The sequence below is a fragment of the Macrotis lagotis genome, chromosome 1, assembly GCF_037893015.1.
Source record: "Macrotis lagotis isolate mMagLag1 chromosome 1, bilby.v1.9.chrom.fasta, whole genome shotgun sequence".
NCBI classification, from domain to species: domain Eukaryota; kingdom Metazoa; phylum Chordata; class Mammalia; order Peramelemorphia; family Peramelidae; genus Macrotis; species Macrotis lagotis.
The window spans coordinates 110,010,833-110,029,607 of NC_133658.1; the positions used below are offsets into that span (position 1 = coordinate 110,010,833).

Sequence of the window (18,775 nt, forward strand, 5' to 3'; positions counted from 1 at the left end):
GACCATCACAAAGGAAATGGCAGAACAAAAATGATTGCTTAGGAGTTGATACTCAAGATAAGTAAGGGGAGAGCTACCCTTGTCATTTGGCCCAGATGAATACAACTGACACCTCTAGAAGGAATCTAAAAAAATATTTTCAATGATTATGAAATCACAGTGACTATGAAGAAATGGTCCTGAAAGAATTTGCAGGTATAGCTGTCAGTAACATTTGAAAATATTGCAGAAACAGGAGAAATATCACAATATCAGAGAAGGTAAAACATTCATTTTTTAAAGGGGGAAGGGAATAGTTTGCAAATCATAGACTAGTGAACATTACTACAATTCCTGGGAATATTCTGCAACAGGTCTTTAAAGAAATAGAGAACATTCAGAAAGGGAAGCAGTAAATTAGAAAGAACCAAAGTAGCTTCATTAAGAATAGGTCATACCAGGGGCAGCTAGGTGGTGCAGTGGATAGAGCACCGGTCCTGGAGTCAGGAGCACCTGAGTTCAAATCCGGCCTCAGAAACTTAATAATTACCTAGCTGTGTGGCTTTGGGCAAGCCACTTAACCCCATTTGCCTTGAAAAAACCCTAAAAAAAAGTGTCTTAAGAATAGGTCATACCAGATTAACCTCATGTTGTTGACAGATTAACTAAATCAGTAGGTGAAATTCAATAGGGATAAATGTAAAGTCTTGCACTTAGAGATAAAAAAAAAGTAATAACATCACAAGTACAAGATAGGGAAAGCATGATAAGGAAGAAGTTATTCCTAAAAAGATATGAGAACTTTAGTTTAAGCTCAAGTTGTTTTCACTGTGGTGTGGCAGTCAGAAAAGGTAATGCAATCTTGAACTGCTTTAGGAGGGTCAGAGGTCCCAGGAATAGAGAAGTGACAGTTCCACTGCCCTTGTCAGTCCTAATCCGGAACTCTGTGTTTAAGAAGGACAGAGGAAACGGGGTATATTCAGAAGCAACAACTAGGATTATGAAAACCCTTGAAGAATCCATGACATGGGCATCAGTTGAAGAGGAATTAATCTTGTTAACTGGTCCCAGAGATATAAACCAGGAGCCATGGATAGATGATCAAATGTCAAGTATGCTATGAGTTGTTGTATATGGTTTGGACTAAAATGGCCACTGAGTTCCTTTACCATGATTCCAATTTTGTAACTTTGTAAAGTCATTTAGCCTCTATGAGTCTCAATAAGGGAGGTTGACCTTGATGGTCATTAATTTCCCTTCCAGTTCTAAATCCATCATTTTATGATGCTATAATTTAAGCACACCCAGATGGAAAAGATGAGAATCTCAGTATGGGAATCTGGGAAGCAAGCCATTAGCCTTCTAATAATGAACTTGTCTAAATGCAGATAAGATGATCTCAGAAATTAGGTATCAGAATACGTCAGCAAGCAAGTACTAAGAGTCTCTCCAACTAGGACCTAAGAGTGAATATGTTTTAAGGGAAAGTGCTCTGGCTTTTAAGTCAAAGGACCTGTATTCAAATCCTGATTCTACCACTAATTGCTTATATGATCACTCCAGTCCTCAGTTTAAGTTTACTTATTTGTAAATGGAGAAGGTTGTACTAGATGGCTATTAAGTTCTTTTCATAGTTCTAAATCTATGATTCTATGATTGGGAGCTTGTGCATAGCATTCAAGAACCCAGGATCACCACCACCACATCAGAATGAGGAGTCAGAGAGTTGCTTTACTATGAAGCATATTGTTAAGATTTATTTTTTTAATTATGCCCTTAAAAGACTAACTTATTGCTGTATTATTAGTAGTATTAATGGATGCTGATTACAGACTGTATAATAAACATTCACTTATCTTAAAATTACATTTATTCCAATTTAATGTTTGAATTATTATGTACACTTAAAATACATTCTATAAATTGAATCCAAAATATTATCTGTTGTATTATAATTCAAATTCTTAAATTAATATTATGAATGATAAAATGTTTTGCTGTTTACCATTAGAAAAGTCTTTGAATTGTAGCATATATTCCATGGCTCCATAAATCTGACCCTGTTTACATAGGCAAAGAACAGCTTTCTTGTGCAGACCACATTCATTGTAGATAATCTGGGCTAAAGCCAGGCACTTGGACTTGCAATAGGAATTCTGTTCCCCATAATGACAAATTACATTCCCAGCTACTTCAGAAAATGTTAATCTGGGGAAAAAACATGAGTAAAATTTATATTAGAGGTTTGTGGCAAATACAAGAATCTCTGAAATATTTTACAGTCCTGTAAAATAAAACCTGATTTTCTATTCTTTAAGCTTTCTGTAACAATGAAGAACTGGAAAACACAAATACTTTGTATCTGCTTTTAAGCATTCTTGGGATTGAGCCAATGCACCTGAATCTGGTCTGTGGTAGTGTTTTTTTGTTTGTTTTTTTAGTAGGGATGGAGATATTTACCTTCATAAAGCTATTGGAAAGTTAAAAACAGTAGAAAAAATTTAAACCTTAACTTTTCTGCTATGATTTAAACTACCAACTTCATTGCCCTGTACAAAAAGGCATATTGGTTGATGATAATGTGACAATAAATCTCAGTTATGAAGTTGATGAATTTTGTTAGTTTTTCAACCAATTAAATCTGGTTTTTATTACATCTAATAATATTTTTGTTTATAATAAGAATTGAACATACAATAACAAAAGCAATAAGGTAATATGTCTGCCTCAGTTTCCTCATTTATAAAATGGAAATTATAACAGCACCTACTTTCCAAAGTTATCAAGTGAGAATTAGTAAAGAAAATTGCAAAACTTAAAAGTATTATGTAAATATTAGCTATGAGTATTTTAATATAGCTTCAAATCATATAAGCTTTCTTGGCTAAAAGTACAAGGCTGTAGCAGGGCCCTTGGAAACATGGTCATAATATCATCTGGATAAAATGTAAATCCCAGTGACAGCTAAAAATAGGGGACATTTACCAAACAGGGAAGCTCAGCCCCATGGCAGGGGCTCCAAAGCTGATTGGATAATGGTTCTAGGTTAAGGGCAGGATTATTGGAGGTCCATCTAGGTGCTGTTCCAGATAGATAGAAAAAATGCAGCCCAAGGGCTGGTGGCATAATGGTCTAAGTGGATATCTAGATGAATTTGTGCTTGTACACCAATGAAAGCAACTCAGTCCCAGGTTTGAAATTCCAAAGATGAATGGAATAACTCATTTTTACTATTACTGTTACAAAAATGAATTTATAAAAAAAGAAAATTCAAATAGAATAGTCAATTGGGAAAATGTCCCTAACTAGTCACTGAAGAAAAAAATTAAAATAATCTTGGAATATTACCTCATACTCATTACAATGGCAAAAATATTATCTGAGAACTTCATATAAGCAAGTATACTTTTTAAAAAAGTTTTATTTATTTAAGGCAATGGGATTAAGTGACTTGCCCAAAGTCACACAGCTAGGCAATTATTAAGTATCTGAGATTGGATTTGAACTCAAGTCCTCCTGACTCCAGGACTGGTGCTCTATTCACTGGACCACCTAGCTGCCCCCAGCAAGTTCACTCTTACCCTTTTTGGGGGATTGCAAACTCATAGGAGGCTTTTGAAAAATAGATCCTAAAGTGGGGGGAATAATCATACTCTGGGTCTAATAATCAAATTATTGGAAATATATATACTGACCAATGAGGAAATTTGTTTTAATTGACCATATGTATTTGTAATGGAGTGTGTGTGTGCGCGTGTGTGTGTGTGTGTGTGTGTGTGTGTGTGTGCGCGTGCGTGCACATGCACTCTCAGTTAAGGGTTAAGGGGGTACAGGAAGGATTGGGGTGAGAGGACAGATTTTGGTCAATTAAAAACAAATAAAACATTTTTAAATAAAAAAATCTAATAATATGATCAAAAAGAAAAAAGTACATATTCAAATATATTTGTAACAATATTATTTGCTTTCAGTAAACTAAAAATACTAAACTATAACTGACCCAAAAATAACCATAATGTTGCTTTGGAGTTGTGCTGAATCCACACAGTGGATGGAATACTGGACTTGGGAGTCATGAAGGTCTGAGTTCAAATTTAACATCAGAAATTAGCTGGTTATAATCACCATGCCAAAGATACTTACTTAACAGTTATTTGCCTCATTTTCCTAGACTGTAAAAAAGGGATAGTAAAATTACCTGATAGGTTGTTATTGATGATTAAATGAAATAATATTTATAAAACAATTTGCAAATATTAAACTCTCATTATAAATTGCAGTATATCAGTGTCAAGAAGCAGCATGACCTAATGAATAGAGGGTCAATAAAACTGACAGAGACTCGTCAAGTAACTCTGGAAAAGTAACAACCTCTCAGTTCCTGAGGCAACTTTCCCAGACTATCATCTCTAAAAACTCTTAAGTTTTAGCAAAGTTGCTGGTCTTAGTGGAGGAAGTTTCCACAGGAGAAGTTTCCTGTACCAATGAAAATACCTCCCCCAAAGTATCAATAGGATAACACAATTAACATCATTGCATTATATCAGAATTTTGGATCTAGAGTAAGGAAGACCTGAATTCAAATCCTACCTCAGATACTTATTAGCTGTGTAACCTGGGCAAATCATTTAACCTCAGTCGGCCTCAATTTTCTCATCTGTAAAATAAGAATAATGGTAGTATCCACCCTTCAAGGTTATTGTTCAGCTAAAATGAAATATATATATATATATATATATATATAATATATATATATATATTAGGTTTTTGCAAGGCAAATGGGGTTAAGTGGCTTGCCCAAGGCCGCACAGCTCGGTAATTATTAAGTGTCTGAAGCCACATTTGAACCCAGGTACTCCTGACTCCAGGGCTGGTGCTCTATCCACTGCGCCACCTAGCTGCCCCCTTAAAATAAAAATATTAAAAGTACTTTGCAAACTATTATTATTGTGAATCATTATAAAAGCATAAAGATACCCGGAAAGGTATATCTGAAATAATATGAAGCTAAGAAAACAGAACTATAAGGACAATAGTTGGCATATTGATTTTGGTTATATAAAAGTACAATGTGTGCATAAATACAGAGATGAATAAATAAAAACAAGTTTAAAAGGGATGGGGTGGGGAGGGGTCACTGGTAAGTATTAAGGGAAATCTTATGTTAAAAATCATGTAGCCAAACATAGCTATACATAATATTCAATTGGTTTTTGTGAATCTTTAAAGTTAAATTCATTATAAATCCATTATATATGGGTAACTTATTTGAAAACTGAGGCCCAGTAACTCATACAATGAACCAGATTAATCTTAGGGCCATCTCTATAGTTCATACCTCCAACAGAATTTAATCTAAAAATGTTAAACTGATCCATTTAAATGTCTCTAAAAAAAAAAAAGCTGTCAGGGGCAGCTAGGTGGCATAGTGGATAAAGCACCAGTCCTGGAGTGAGGAGTACCTGAGTTCAAATTCGACCTCAGACACTTAATACTTACCTAGCTGTGCGGCCTTGGGCAAGCCACTTAACCCCATTTGCCTTGCAAAAACCTAAAAAAAAAAAAAAAATCTGTTAGTCTCTATGCAAGCACTGAGACTAATGGGGTCTCAAATACAAGGCAGGAAAATCCTTGTGCTTGAGTATTAAGCAACTGTCCCCTCTAGAGAATACCACCTTCTTTCTGGACCAGTGGCCAGAAAAGAGGAGGTCTGGGTCACTTCCTTATTTGCTATGTCCCTCCTGAGCTAATCCCTTTGGAACTGTGCTGCTGAGAAGGTCTGAGGGCCTCTCTCCAGGCGAGAGATGGATATCTATTTCCTCTCCTACCCTCTCTGATCAAGGCTCAAAACACATTTCTTCTCTCCTATCAAAGCTTTGGCTCTGTATCTTCGGCACTGATCCATATTTGATATGATTTCCTATAGAAGTCATGTAGATATTTGAGCCTCTCTTCAAGTATATGTAAAGTCTAGAGTTCTGCTATTTGCCTTTATTTCTCTTCATATTTGTGTCCCTCAGCTCCTTTAGCCTTATTTTTCTCCTCCTTTATTGAAACAGCCTTTTCTCCCTTCATTCTTGAAAATGATGACAGCCTCAGGGAGGTGGTGCTATGATAAACATATGAATTAGTGTCATGTCCAAGGCTGGATTCAAACCCCAGTCCTCCTGACTCCAAAGCCAGTGCTTTATTTACCTACTGCCTCCCTTTGGGGATTAGTCTTCGAGCAAAGGCTCTGAGATTCTAAAGAACTCTATTTTCTAGGAATTCCTCTTTTCTTGAACCTTCTTTGTATTTCTGTGTCCTTTTAATGGCCAAATCCAAGGGCCAGCACAAGTTCATGACCTTATCATTTCTAAAATATCAAATGCCTGCTTCAGTCTTATTCCCCTCCACTTGGCAATCCAGGGATCCTGGTCTTGCTGCTCCCCAAACTTAACCCTCCATCTCCTGATGGAGCATTTTCACTGATTGCCCCCAGATCTTGAATTCTCTCTCCACACCTCTGCCATCCACATTCCCTGGCTTCTATCAAGTCTCAGCTCAAGCACCACTTTCTAAAATTTCTAAAGGTTCTCCATTCTCCCCAATCTCAGCCTTCTCTCTGAGAATACCCCTATTTTATCCCGTATAGACTGTTCACAGTTGTTTGCATGTTTTCCCTCATTCTAATGAACTGTGAGTTCTTTGCTGGCAGGTGGAAGATACTTCATAATTACTAGTTGGTTGCCTGGATTTAAAGTTCATATTAAAATTTGTAAGTAGAAGCAAAATGGTGCTGATACAACTTGGAAGTTGCGATCTTAACTGAACATTAAGACCAAGACTTCTTCGGTCGGGGCAGTGGGGGGCTAGGACAAGAATTAATTACCAACTTGTTCAGGGCAGAGCACAGAATGGAGGGGCTCATCTGACCCCTCTGTTGCCTAACAAGATATCAATGTATATGTGTCTAGGCACATTTAGGAGTGTGTACGCACACATGTATATATGTGCACATCTGAGATCTATCAATTTATCTCCCCAAAGGAGAAGCAGGATTGACACATACAGGAACTCCCTGAATCTCCTCTTTGCTGCTACAAGTCACACAAACTCTTCAGGGTGTCCCAAAGGTGACCTTTAGAACAGGCTATAGAGTCTCAAAGAGAAGGAGGGACTCCCTCAAGAGGGGAAGGCTGCTTAAAGCCCTCTGGAAAGGAGTCATTAATGGGTATGCTGGATGTTGCTGTTGCTTATGGGGTCCTATTCTTTGTCACCCCTTCTGGGGTAACTTAAGTCATCTGCCATTTCCTTCTTCAGTTCATTTTACAGATGAGGAAACTGAGAAAAATAGGGTTAAGTGACTTGCCCAGGGTCACACAGCTAAGTGTCAGAGGCCAGATTTGAACCCAGGAAATTCCAGGAGACCTTTATTAATCTAGCCTGTCTATGGCCTCCTTGATTCTGAGCCTTTTCAGGGCATCTTATGTCACCCCTGGATCCAGGAATTTGGTAGCTATCTTTTTCCAGGGCTTTATCTAATACCTTGAATTATATCTACCTCAAATTGACAGTTACTGTCACACATCTGTATTCTTTCAGACTATAGCTTCATCTGCTTCTGTCTGCCTCATAGGACTCAACAAAACCAGCTGCCACAAGATACACTGAGGGAGGATCCTGAAACAGTCTAATCATTTCCCTATCTCAATAGATTTCTCTGTTGTCACTCATAATCTGCTTAAATTTATTCCTCAATAGTTAGTCTATTCCTACTCTGTTATGTACTTTCCCATCTCAGTAATTTTGAACTCTGGGCCCTCACTGTCTAAACCGTGTCCCTTCAACCTTACCAATGTCCTACTCCTGATCAATCCAACGCTTCTACTGTGCTTCCTGGGATTTCTGCTCCCAGGCTCACTATTCTTTCTAGTCCTGATGGCATTTTCACCTTTAACCTTCCCCTCCAACTCACTTGTCATGATGGGGGAGTCAAAAAAACTCCTTTCTCCTCCCTGCAACTTCTAGTTTCTCCCTCTACCAGCATTGTTCAGTAAGCTCTCCTTTGAAATTCATTCACTCCATAGTTATCACTCAAAAAATATACTGGCAGCTGTTAAGAGACATCACCACGTTACAGTGAAATCAGTGAGAGTCTAACTGTGGCAGATCACACCAATATAAGTCCAGAATGCTCAACCACAGGTCTGTATATAACTATTCTATACCTCCCCCCATATAGTCTACTTCCTTCCTTAATGAGCCTTGCTCAGTCACAACCTTTCTTTTGTCCCCAATGTATGCCCTCATAGTAGGGTACTAACATTGATACTCTCTCAAACACTCTAACTTCCTAGTTCCTCAGTTTTCTCATTACCCATTATGTATTCCTTCACCCACTTTATACCATTGATTTTGCCATCACCTACAAACATTCTATTTTCATATTTATGAATTCTAAAATTCCTTTATCTGATCAAAATCAGTCCATCTTTTACTCTACCTTACAATCCCTACCTAACCCTGTTCTTTGTCCTTGCCATGACTTCAAATCCCTTCATCCTTTAGTTCTTTCCAGTTCATTACCCTTGCACTGGTTTCATCCTCTACTCCTTGGTGAATAAATTCAGCTCTATATTTTCTTCTACTCTTTTTTTAAATGTAGATAATTTAAGTATAAAGGATATATAGAACAAAATTTACAAATAATATAATGAACTGATTTTCACAAAAATGTTTTTGCTTATTTTTGTCTTACTATTATATGCATTAGCCAGCCTATATCATAATTTAACCATGATTTGACAAATGAAGCTCCATCCTAATCCACTAATCTTCCCTTCAATCATGTGATTTTATTATTGTTTGATGTGATTAACTGTGAAACCATTTGTGTACAAATTATAGTCAAAAAACTGAAACTTCTTTCAACTTCATTATTGAGGAATTGTCCTTTTAGCTTTTTTTTTATAGCTGCGGGGATTGGAATGTTGTCTAATTCTCTGTCTACAAAATTGCACAAATTGTTCAAATAAATTTCGTATTTTCAAATTTCACTTAATTTTTTTTACTAGCTATTCACACTGAATTAAGTTTTTTATAAAGCCAAATAATAAATCAAAAGTAATTTAAGGGATAGGGGGCAGCTAGGTGGCATAGTGGATAAAGCACTGGCCCTGGAGTCAGGAGTACTTGGGTTCAAATCCGGTCTCAGACACTTAATAATTACCTAGCTGTGTGGCCTTGGGCAAGCCACTTAACCCCATTTGCTTTGCAAAATCCTAAAATAAAAAAAAAAAGTAATTTAAAATGCTTCCATCATTTCTGTTCAGTAAAATATTAAGTTCATCTGTTTAATTATTTTCAAATAGCATTCCTAGGAGAAAAACTAACATTTTTATGTTTAAGTTAAAATGATTATTTTTATGAAAATGCTTTTAAAACTTATCTGATTTGTCTTCAACTTAAGATTCATGCCTTCCAGCAGTAATTTTTAAAGTTTCCTAAGCTCTTATGGTGCATATCAATTTTTGCACTTTCTGAATGTAACTGCAATGCAGTTGAAGGTTATAAAAATTGCTCAAGAATGTCAATTATAGGGGCAGCTAGGTGGTGCAGTGGATAGAGCACTGGCCCTGGAGTCAGGAAGACCTGAGTTCAAATCCAGCCTCAGACACTTAATAATTACCTAGCTGTGTGATCTTAGGCAAATCACTTAACTCCATTTCCTTGAAAAAAAACAAACAAAAACAAAAAAATGTCAATTATAAGGCAAGAATTTGCAAGAAATTAATATTAGACATTTGCAAGTAAAATGTGATATGTGCTCACCATGTAGCAATAGCTAATAAACTATATGTTGGTCATTTTGGTTCCAAAAAGTACAATACCAATCTTAATAATTTTAATTATTTTAACTACAGATTTGATTTTTATTAGATTGGTGATAGATAGAATTAATTTTATCCAGAAACATCTTTAAATAATCAACTTGTTTCATAGAAAATTTTCTCATAACTTTATTTCCTAGTATTGTATTAACACCATCAGAAAAAATCAATAAAATTCAATTTATTAAAAGCATAATATTTAAAGTATAAATAATGTATATTTTGAAAATACAAATTCTTTTAAAGCACTCAATAACATTACCAATGGAACAACTGACTGAATTGAGCACTGGTGATCCCTTCAAGTGCTTTCTTTGAATTTGGATTTGTCCTGTCTATTATGATAGAGATTTTTGCATTCTTATATTAATTATATTAATAGTCTTAACTATTTTTATATTACAAATAGTCTTATTTTTATCTTCATAACAACCCTGGGAGGCAGATGTCATTATTATCCTCATTTTTTAGATGAGTGTGAGGGACAAAAATGCTGACTTTTCAGAAACACAGTGCTAAATTAGTCTAAGCCATAGGACTCAGTTTCTATTTCTCAAGAATCAGTTGAGCATGAGAACCCAGATCTTTGGCTAGAAAAATCATGTCACCCTAATCATATAAGGAGTAAACAAAGACAGACTCTCCTGGGAAAGCTTAGGTACACCTCCCTTCTCTTCAGACCATCAAGTTTGACCAATTGTTGTAAGGGTCAGCAGAAAAGAGGAAGGGAAATGGGTTGTGCTTTTTGTGGTTTTTTAACCTTGCTTCTATAATTTGGTTTTTCCTGCTCTCTCACTCTCTCATAGAGATTTAGGAACTTCCCGCTTCTTGCAAGAATCGAAATAAATTTTAACTCTTTGCTGCCACTTTGAGAGGACTCTGAGTAGTCATTTTGGGTTAGGGTCTCAATACCCTACACAATGAGGAAACAAACTTAAATGACTTACCTGGGGTCACACAGTTAAGTGTCTGAAGTGGGATTTGAATTCAGGTCTGCTGACTCTATTCTAGAGCACTTCCCTATTCTCATTGTACTTTATTATATAGGTAAACAACTGCCTGTATCTATTCAATTTTTCTTGCAATCCTATTGTTCTCTCAATATTAAATGTCCATTACATTTTAGAACATTGTAAATAGCACTGAAAACTTTTGATAGAATTTTTTTATAAATCTTTTAGTAGGGGCTTTAGAAATTGTGTTCTCTTTTTTTAATCAGAAAAATCTGCCTAGTAGTTTTATGACTGCCTTATTGAATTGCTAAATATGCATTCCATTTCTTGGATACATGGACATGTTTTCCTTCTGTCACTCCTAAATGCTGAACTGTCAAACAATCCTAAGATCTTAATTTATCTTCTTTCATTTCAAGCCTTTGTACTTTTCTGAAAACATAATGATTCTTTATCCTTCTATCTGAAAGTACAAGGTTATCTATTTCTTTCTTTGAACCATGTCGGTTTTCTTTAATAACTACTGATCAAGAAACATATTCAAAGGTCATTCAAACAAAATTTGATTCTGTTGTTTTTATTGCATCTCCATGACTTCAGTTCTTATCATGATCTATTTTCATGTTCTTCATACACAAAAAAGGTCACAGTTGTTATGGCATTTTAGGGAATCGAATCTTTCAAACACTATGGTGCTTCATCTCTTTTAGTCATGAATTTGGGTCTGATAAGAACTACACATTGCTCACTTACAGCAGTGCCTGGTAAAGATTAAGTGCTATATAAATACTAGTTTTTATTATCATCTTTATTATTATATATAAATGATATCTTAATTGTCAAATCTAATGAATGCCCTTTGAGACTTCTCTTCAGTTTTGAAAATCATGAACGCTTTCTTCTCTTTGATATTCACTTCTCTAGGTTTTCATGACACTGCTCTCTCCTGGTTCTCCTCTGACCTGTCTTCTCCTCTGATCTGTCTGTCCCCTCTTTTTACTGGATTTTCATCTAATTCAATACATTAACTATGGATGTTGCACAAGGCTCATACTGGGACTTCTTTTCTTCTCCCTCTATGCTTATTTTACTTGATGATATCATCAACTTCCATGAATTCAATTATAATCTCTACAGAAGATACTCAGATCTGTTTATTTAGCCTTAATCTACCTCTGCTCAGATCTGTGAAAACACAATAATTCAGTTTTCACTTTAGATTAAATTCTTTGTAAGGTTCTGCAGTAGGATGGGGGTAATAATTTCAAGATTTCATCTCATCATCTGCCCTTCCCTTCAGAGAAATAAACTTTGACCTAATCTCCATCCAAATGAGTAAGGGAAAACAATCCTATATTTCCCCAATATTGACAGTTGGTTATTTAATGATCACTTGTTGAATTTAAGATGTCTATAGAACATCTAGATGTTGTGTTCTACAGGCTGTTGTGAATATGAAACTGGAGATTGAAATGGATTCTCTTAAAAATGTGAAAATAAGAATTTTACAGAGAATAAAAACCATGACAAAAATAAGTTTAGCCCTGCATCACTTACCTCTGCCGGGTGATCCAGTGTACAACCAGATCCAACCGTTTTTCAGATAATCCACATTTAATTCCTTCCAGTGTCAAGTAAGCATTAACAGGTTTTTTAGCAGCACGACTTGTATTGAAAAGAGCCTCAAAGAATAACAGTAAAGGAAGAGTTTTCCCTTTGACTTTACCAACTTCTAGAGAGAGAGAGAGAGAGAGAGAGAGAGAGAGAGAGAGAGAGAGAGAGAGAGAGGACTATTGATCAAATGTTTCAGCCAATATTATTTACTTATTTCATTTCATACTTTAGTGATAATTCCTTTAAAATTTTTAAAGATAATAAAAGATGCTCTTTACCTTAAAAAAGAGAACTAATTTTTCAATGGAATTGAAACATTTTTTCACTTTATTTTTCTCACTTTTTTGCATATGGCTAATATAGGAACATGTTTTGCATGACTCCACAAATATAACGGGTATCACATTGCTTGCCTTCTCAAGGGGTGGGGCTGGAGTTGAAAGGAAGAAGATCATTTGGAACTAAATATTTTAAAAACTGAATGTTATAAATAAATGAATAAAAATTAAATAAAAAATAAAATTTGTGAGGAAATTGTATAGCTTAAGAAATAATTTAAAATTCCAATTTTCAAGGAAGGTCTAACATTTATTCTCCAATAGCTGTCATTTGAAATTGCTAGTCATTTTGGAAATATACTATTCTATTCCATATTCTTAATGAACTTACTGAACTATTCAATTCTATCAATATGTATGAAACAACCAAATAAATGCAAGGCACTAAGTTAGATGTTGAAGATATGAAGACAAAAACAAAAAGCAGTTCCTGTTCTCAAGGAGTTACATTCTTCTGGGGAATGTGCAGAGATAAGTACTATGTGATAGACTCAAGAGGGCAAGAACCTAACAAGAAAGGCTCTCCATTGGAAGTAGCACCTTGAGCTGGCCTTGAAGAAAGTCAGGAATTCTGGAAGATGGATTCAGGCATGGGGTCAGAAGAATGACTGCAGAGTTTACTAAACTACAAGCAGGTCAGTTTGGCTGGAAAATAGAATACAGAAGGGACAGAATGAAAGTTGAGAAATCATCAGAAGTATCAGAAGCTGATAAGATCATTAAGTGAGAAAGTATAGAAAGGGGAGAAGAGGACCCAGGACAGAGCCTTGAAGGATACCCATCATTAATAGATATGACCTAAAAGACAATCTAGCACCATATACTGAAAAGAACCAATTAGAAAGGGGAGAGTAGTTTCCCATGAAAATCTAGGAAGGAGAAAGTATGCAGAAGACAATGATGAAATATGTGAGAGGCTGAAGAAAAGTCAAGAAGAATGAAGATAAAGAAAAGGCCATCAGATAGAATAAATGAGATATCAGTTAAGTGGTACAGTGGATTTAGCTGATACCCTAGAGTCAGGAGGACCTGAGTTCAAATTAGGCCTAGAACATTTGACATTTACTAGCTATGTGACCATGGGAGAGTCATCACTTAATTCTGATTGCTTTGCTAAAAAAAAAAAAAAAAAAAAAAAAAAAAAAGGGAGATGACTGGACAAATAGTTTTCAAGAACCTTATGAAATGTTCTCAAGAACCATATCATCACTGGACAAACAGTTCTCAAGAACCAAATGAAAGTTCTCAAGAAACATATTCAAGTTCTCAACAACCATATGAAATAATGGTCCAAATCACCAAAAACAACTCTAAGGTTTTACCTTAAACCCAGCAAATTGACAAAGATGATGAGATGGCAAGCCAGTGTTGGGTAGGGCTGTGAAAAGATAAGCAGTCTGGTGCACAATTGGTGAAACTGTGAATCAGAACAACCATTTTGAAAAGTAATTTGAATTTACACAAATAATGTGACAAAAATGTCTATATCCTTTCACTCTGAGATTCTATTACTTGTCTAGTACCCTCAAGGTGGTTAAAGATAAGAAAGTTCCTTTAAAAAAAATACCAGAATATTTATAACAGCACTTTTTTTCCTAGATAGTAAAGAATTGATAACAAAGTAGAAACTAATTGATAAATGGCTAAGCAAATTGTAATAGATTATTGTTGTGCTATAAAAAATGTTAGATATGGTGAATACAGAGAATCATGGGAGATTTACATTACCTGAACCAAAGTGAAGAAAGCAAGAGACCTAAAAACAACATACAAAATGACTTCAATGAAGTAAATGGGGAAAAAAAATCACAAAACAATGCTTCAAAATAAGACAAAGGGGAAAAAAAAGAAAAAATGGCCCCAAAGAAATAGACTCCCTCAAACCACTCAACTCCTTTCACAGACAGGAAGGGTCTATAGGAAATATTGCATATATATATATATATATATTTTTCATACTTTTTCAATAAATTGTTTTTTTAATTTTTCTTTAAAAATATTATTTGCTATATAGGATGCCTTTATGGAAGGAAGAAGAGAGAAAGAAACTCTGGTGGTGTTCAAAAAGGATATCAATAAAAATTCTTTTTAAAAAAGAGATCATTGGTAATTCGAGATATACTAAATGGCTATGAGTTATAGAACCTCATAGTCTTACAAAATTCAAAATTACAAGTAATCCAAAAGACAATGTAAAAGTATATAAAGAGATAATGTGTTCCAATGGATAAAGAGCCTGCCCCAGAGATAGAACAACCTGGGTTCAAGTCTATACTCTGATATATATCCTGGCTTGGGACCCTATGCAGTCTTTTAATCACTCAGGAGATGCTTCAATAAACTCTAGGAATCAAGTTGACAATCTGCATTAGTAGAAGGAATCTTCTTAACAAGATCTCTCTCTACACCAATAAAATTAGAGGTCTGAACCAATTTTTTTAAAATGTTGAGCTTGGGCGGCTAGGTGGTGCAGGTAATTATTAAGTGTCTGAGGCCAGATTTGAACTCAGGTACTCCTGACTCCAGGGCCGGTGCTCTATCCACTGTGCCACCTAGCTGCCCCAGATTATATGATTTTAAAAAGTGACACCATAAGTAAATTAGAGGAACTTAGAATAATTTACCTATCATATTTATGAATAACATAAGGATTTATAAACCAACAAGAGATAGAGTACATTATGGGATGTAAAACGGATAATTTTGATTTTACAAGAAAACCATATAAACCAAGATTAGAAGGAAAGCTGAAAACTGAAGGTTTTCCTAGAGAGGAGGGAGAATATTTATAATAAATTTCTTTGATGATGAAGAGCTCATTTCTCAAATATGTAGAGAAATGAATCAAATTTTATGAGTACAAGTCATTCCCTGATTGATAAATGGTCAAAGAATACGAACAGGAAGTTTTCAGATGAAATCAAAGCTATCCACAATCATATAGGAAACAAAATGCTCTAATCACTGCTGATTAGGGAAGTGCAAATTAGAACAACTCTGAGGTACCACCTCACACCTATCCCATTGGCTTATATGACAAAAATGACAACTATTGGAAGGGATGTGGAAAGACTGAAATACGACTGCACTCTTGGTGGAGTTGTGGACCAACCCAACCATTCTAGAGAGCAATTTAAAACTAAGCCCAAAGAGCTACAAAAGTATGCATACCATTTGTCACAATAATACCACTACCAGGTCAGTATCCCAAAGAAATTAAAAAAAAAAAGGAAAAGGAATTATATGTACAAAAATATTTCTTGCAGCTCTTTTTGTGGTGGCAAAGGACTGGAATTTGAAGGGATGCCCATCAATTAGGGAATAGCTGAACACACTATATATTGCTGTTCAGACTGATATGGAATACTATTGTGCTATAGAATGACAAGCAGGATGACTTCAGAAAAACCTGAAAAAACTCACATGAACTTTTACAAAGTAAAGGAAACAGAACCAGGAATGGAACTATAGTAAACAATAATAGCAATGTTGTATGATGAACAACTGTTAATAATCTCAGCAAAACAATGAGCCAAGAAAATTCTGAAGGACTTATAAATGCTATCCACCTCTAGAGAAAGAACATACAAGAATAGATTGAAGTGTACTTCTTTTTACCTTTATTTTTCCTTGAAGTTTTATTTTTGAGGGGGGAGCCAATGTTTTCTTTCACAATGTGACTAATATGGAAATGTTTCCTATGCCTGCACATGTATAACCTATATCAAACTGCTTGTCATCTCAATGATGGAGGAAGGAAGAGAAAGAAGGTGAGAATTTGAAGCTTAAACTTTTGTTGTTTTTTTTTTTTTTGTTTTGTCTTGTTTTGTTTGGGGGTTTTTGCAAGGCAAATGGGGTTAAGTGGCTTGCCCAAGGCCTCACAGCTAGGTAATTATTAAGTGTCTGAGACTGGATTTGAACCCAGGTACTCCTGACTCCAGGACCAGTGCTTTATCCACTGTGCCACCTAGCCGCCCCGAAGCTTAAACTTTTTAAAAAAATGTAAAAATTGCTATATGTAATTGGAAAAAAAATAAAATAATTTTAAAAGTGGCTATTGATCATGTTAATGTATCATCTCAAAAACTATCTTTATGGTTTATAACAAATTAAAATTAGGTTTTATATTAGTTTACATTTAACAAAAATTAAATCAAATTTTATTAATCAAAATCAAACTTCTTTTTTTTTAAAAATTAACTTATGCCTTAATATCTCCAAAATTTAAAAGTTTAACATTGTAAAGGACCTTAGAATTCATCCAGCCCAATTCTCTGATTTTACCAATGAGGGAGTTTAGTTATAGAAAAAAAGTTAAGTGACTTTTATAACAACCTTGCTGTCTCTTGGTTAAAAGGAATTTATAATAATATTTATGCAAATGTGATATTCCCATGACAGGTAGCAAGGTATAGTGAATACAGAGCCAGCACTCAAGTGGCTCTACTTGGATTTAAACCCTTTCTCTATTATCTATATGCTGTATGAACTTCTCACTTCTCAGTGCCCTAGGTAGCTCTTTAACACCATAAACTACTAATTTGAATTGGTGGAAGAAGTAAGCTTGCTGGGAGTTTTCCTCTACCAGTGAAATCACAGGCCCATTAATTTCCTTCCCCTCCCATACCACCATTCATATAGATATCTTTACCTTTAAATTTCTTCATTGTCTCCAAGTTTCGAAGAATTCCTCTAGGACTGTTCCCTGCAAAAACAGCTGCTGACTCATATTCACCATTTGCAAACAATTCATTGAACCTATTATCATTACATTTTGTAACATCCACCCCCCCAAATAAAAAGAAAATAGTTAGATGGTTTAAGTATAAAGGAGAAAATAATATAATAAAATGTACAAAAGCAAGTCAAATAATACCATAATCATATCCAAACACTTCATTATTGTCTCTAATCCTAATAGTTAGCATAGTGGATAGAGTATTAGATCTGGAGGCAGGAAGATCAGAGTTTGAATCCTATCTCATATACTTATTGGCTATGTGGCTCTGAATACTCTCTGACTACATTTTCTCATCTGAAAATAAGGATAACAATAACACCTATTTCACAAGATTGTTGTAGGGATCAAAGATAATGTGAAATAATGCATGTAAAGTGATTTGAAGAACTTGGAGTGTTATATAAATGCTAGTTATTATGATTATTATATTATTATCTGTTTGTACTATGATCTGTTGCCTGGAGTTTTATTTCTTTTTTTTTTAAGTTTTTTTTTCAAGGCAATGGGGTTAAGTGGCTTGCCCAAGGCCACATAGATAATTATTAAGAGTCTGAGGTCAAATTTGAACTCAGGTACTCCTGACTCCACGGCTGGTGCTCTATCCACTGCACCACCTAGCCACCCCTGACATTTTATTACTTTAAGGAAGTTTAAGACAACAGTCACAAGCGATAAATTAATTTACAAATACTTTGCCATTATTTCTTTAGTAACAACAGCAGTAACTCTTGGAAAATAAAGTGAAAAAAACCAATATCACCTTTCTTATTCAATAAACTCCAGCAGTTCCTGATCAAATATAAAATCCTGCTTGGTTTTTAAAGACTTTCATTACCCAGTCCCTTCCTATCTTTCTAATCTTCTAACATTTTATTCCCCTGCACATTCTCAAGGTCCAGTCACTAATTGACTCCATTCCCTAACTCCCAGCATTTTCACTCATGATATCCCTTAATAGGTACTCTCTATTCTCATTTCTACCTCCTAGATTCTTTGGTTTCTTGCAAATCTCAGTTAAAAATCCCCACCTTCTGTAAATGGCCTTTCCAAGACCTCTTTAATCTCAGTCCCTTCCCTCTGAGACTATAGCCAATTTATCAAATATAACATATATTTGATTTAGATATACAGATGTATATCTTGTTTGTACATAGTTGTTTGCATGTTATCTCTCCCATTATAAGGTGAGCTCCTTGAGAGTAGGGGCCATTTTTATCTTTATATCCTTTATCAAAGAGTCTGGCATATAGTAGGTAATTAATAAAGACCAGTTTACTG

General features: G+C 35.0%; 1 protein-coding gene across 4 annotated transcripts in view; it reads right to left on the minus strand.

Moving 5' to 3' along the window:
- Positions 1-18,775, minus strand: part of CLHC1 (clathrin heavy chain linker domain containing 1) — a 57,318-nt gene that overhangs the window by 12,786 nt on the left and 25,757 nt on the right. For 3 of the 4 annotated variants that reach the window (XM_074206351.1, XM_074206358.1, XM_074206374.1), the window contains 3 exons: positions 17,408-17,514; positions 12,362-12,536; positions 1,985-2,187 (listed from right to left, as the gene is read on the minus strand). In XM_074206351.1, the coding sequence (XP_074062452.1) occupies positions 1,985-2,187; positions 12,362-12,536; positions 17,408-17,514 (485 nt within the window). The remainder of the gene's footprint in view (positions 1-1,984; positions 2,188-12,361; positions 12,537-17,407; positions 17,515-18,775) is intronic. The other variant, XM_074206367.1, reaches the window with a different exon arrangement.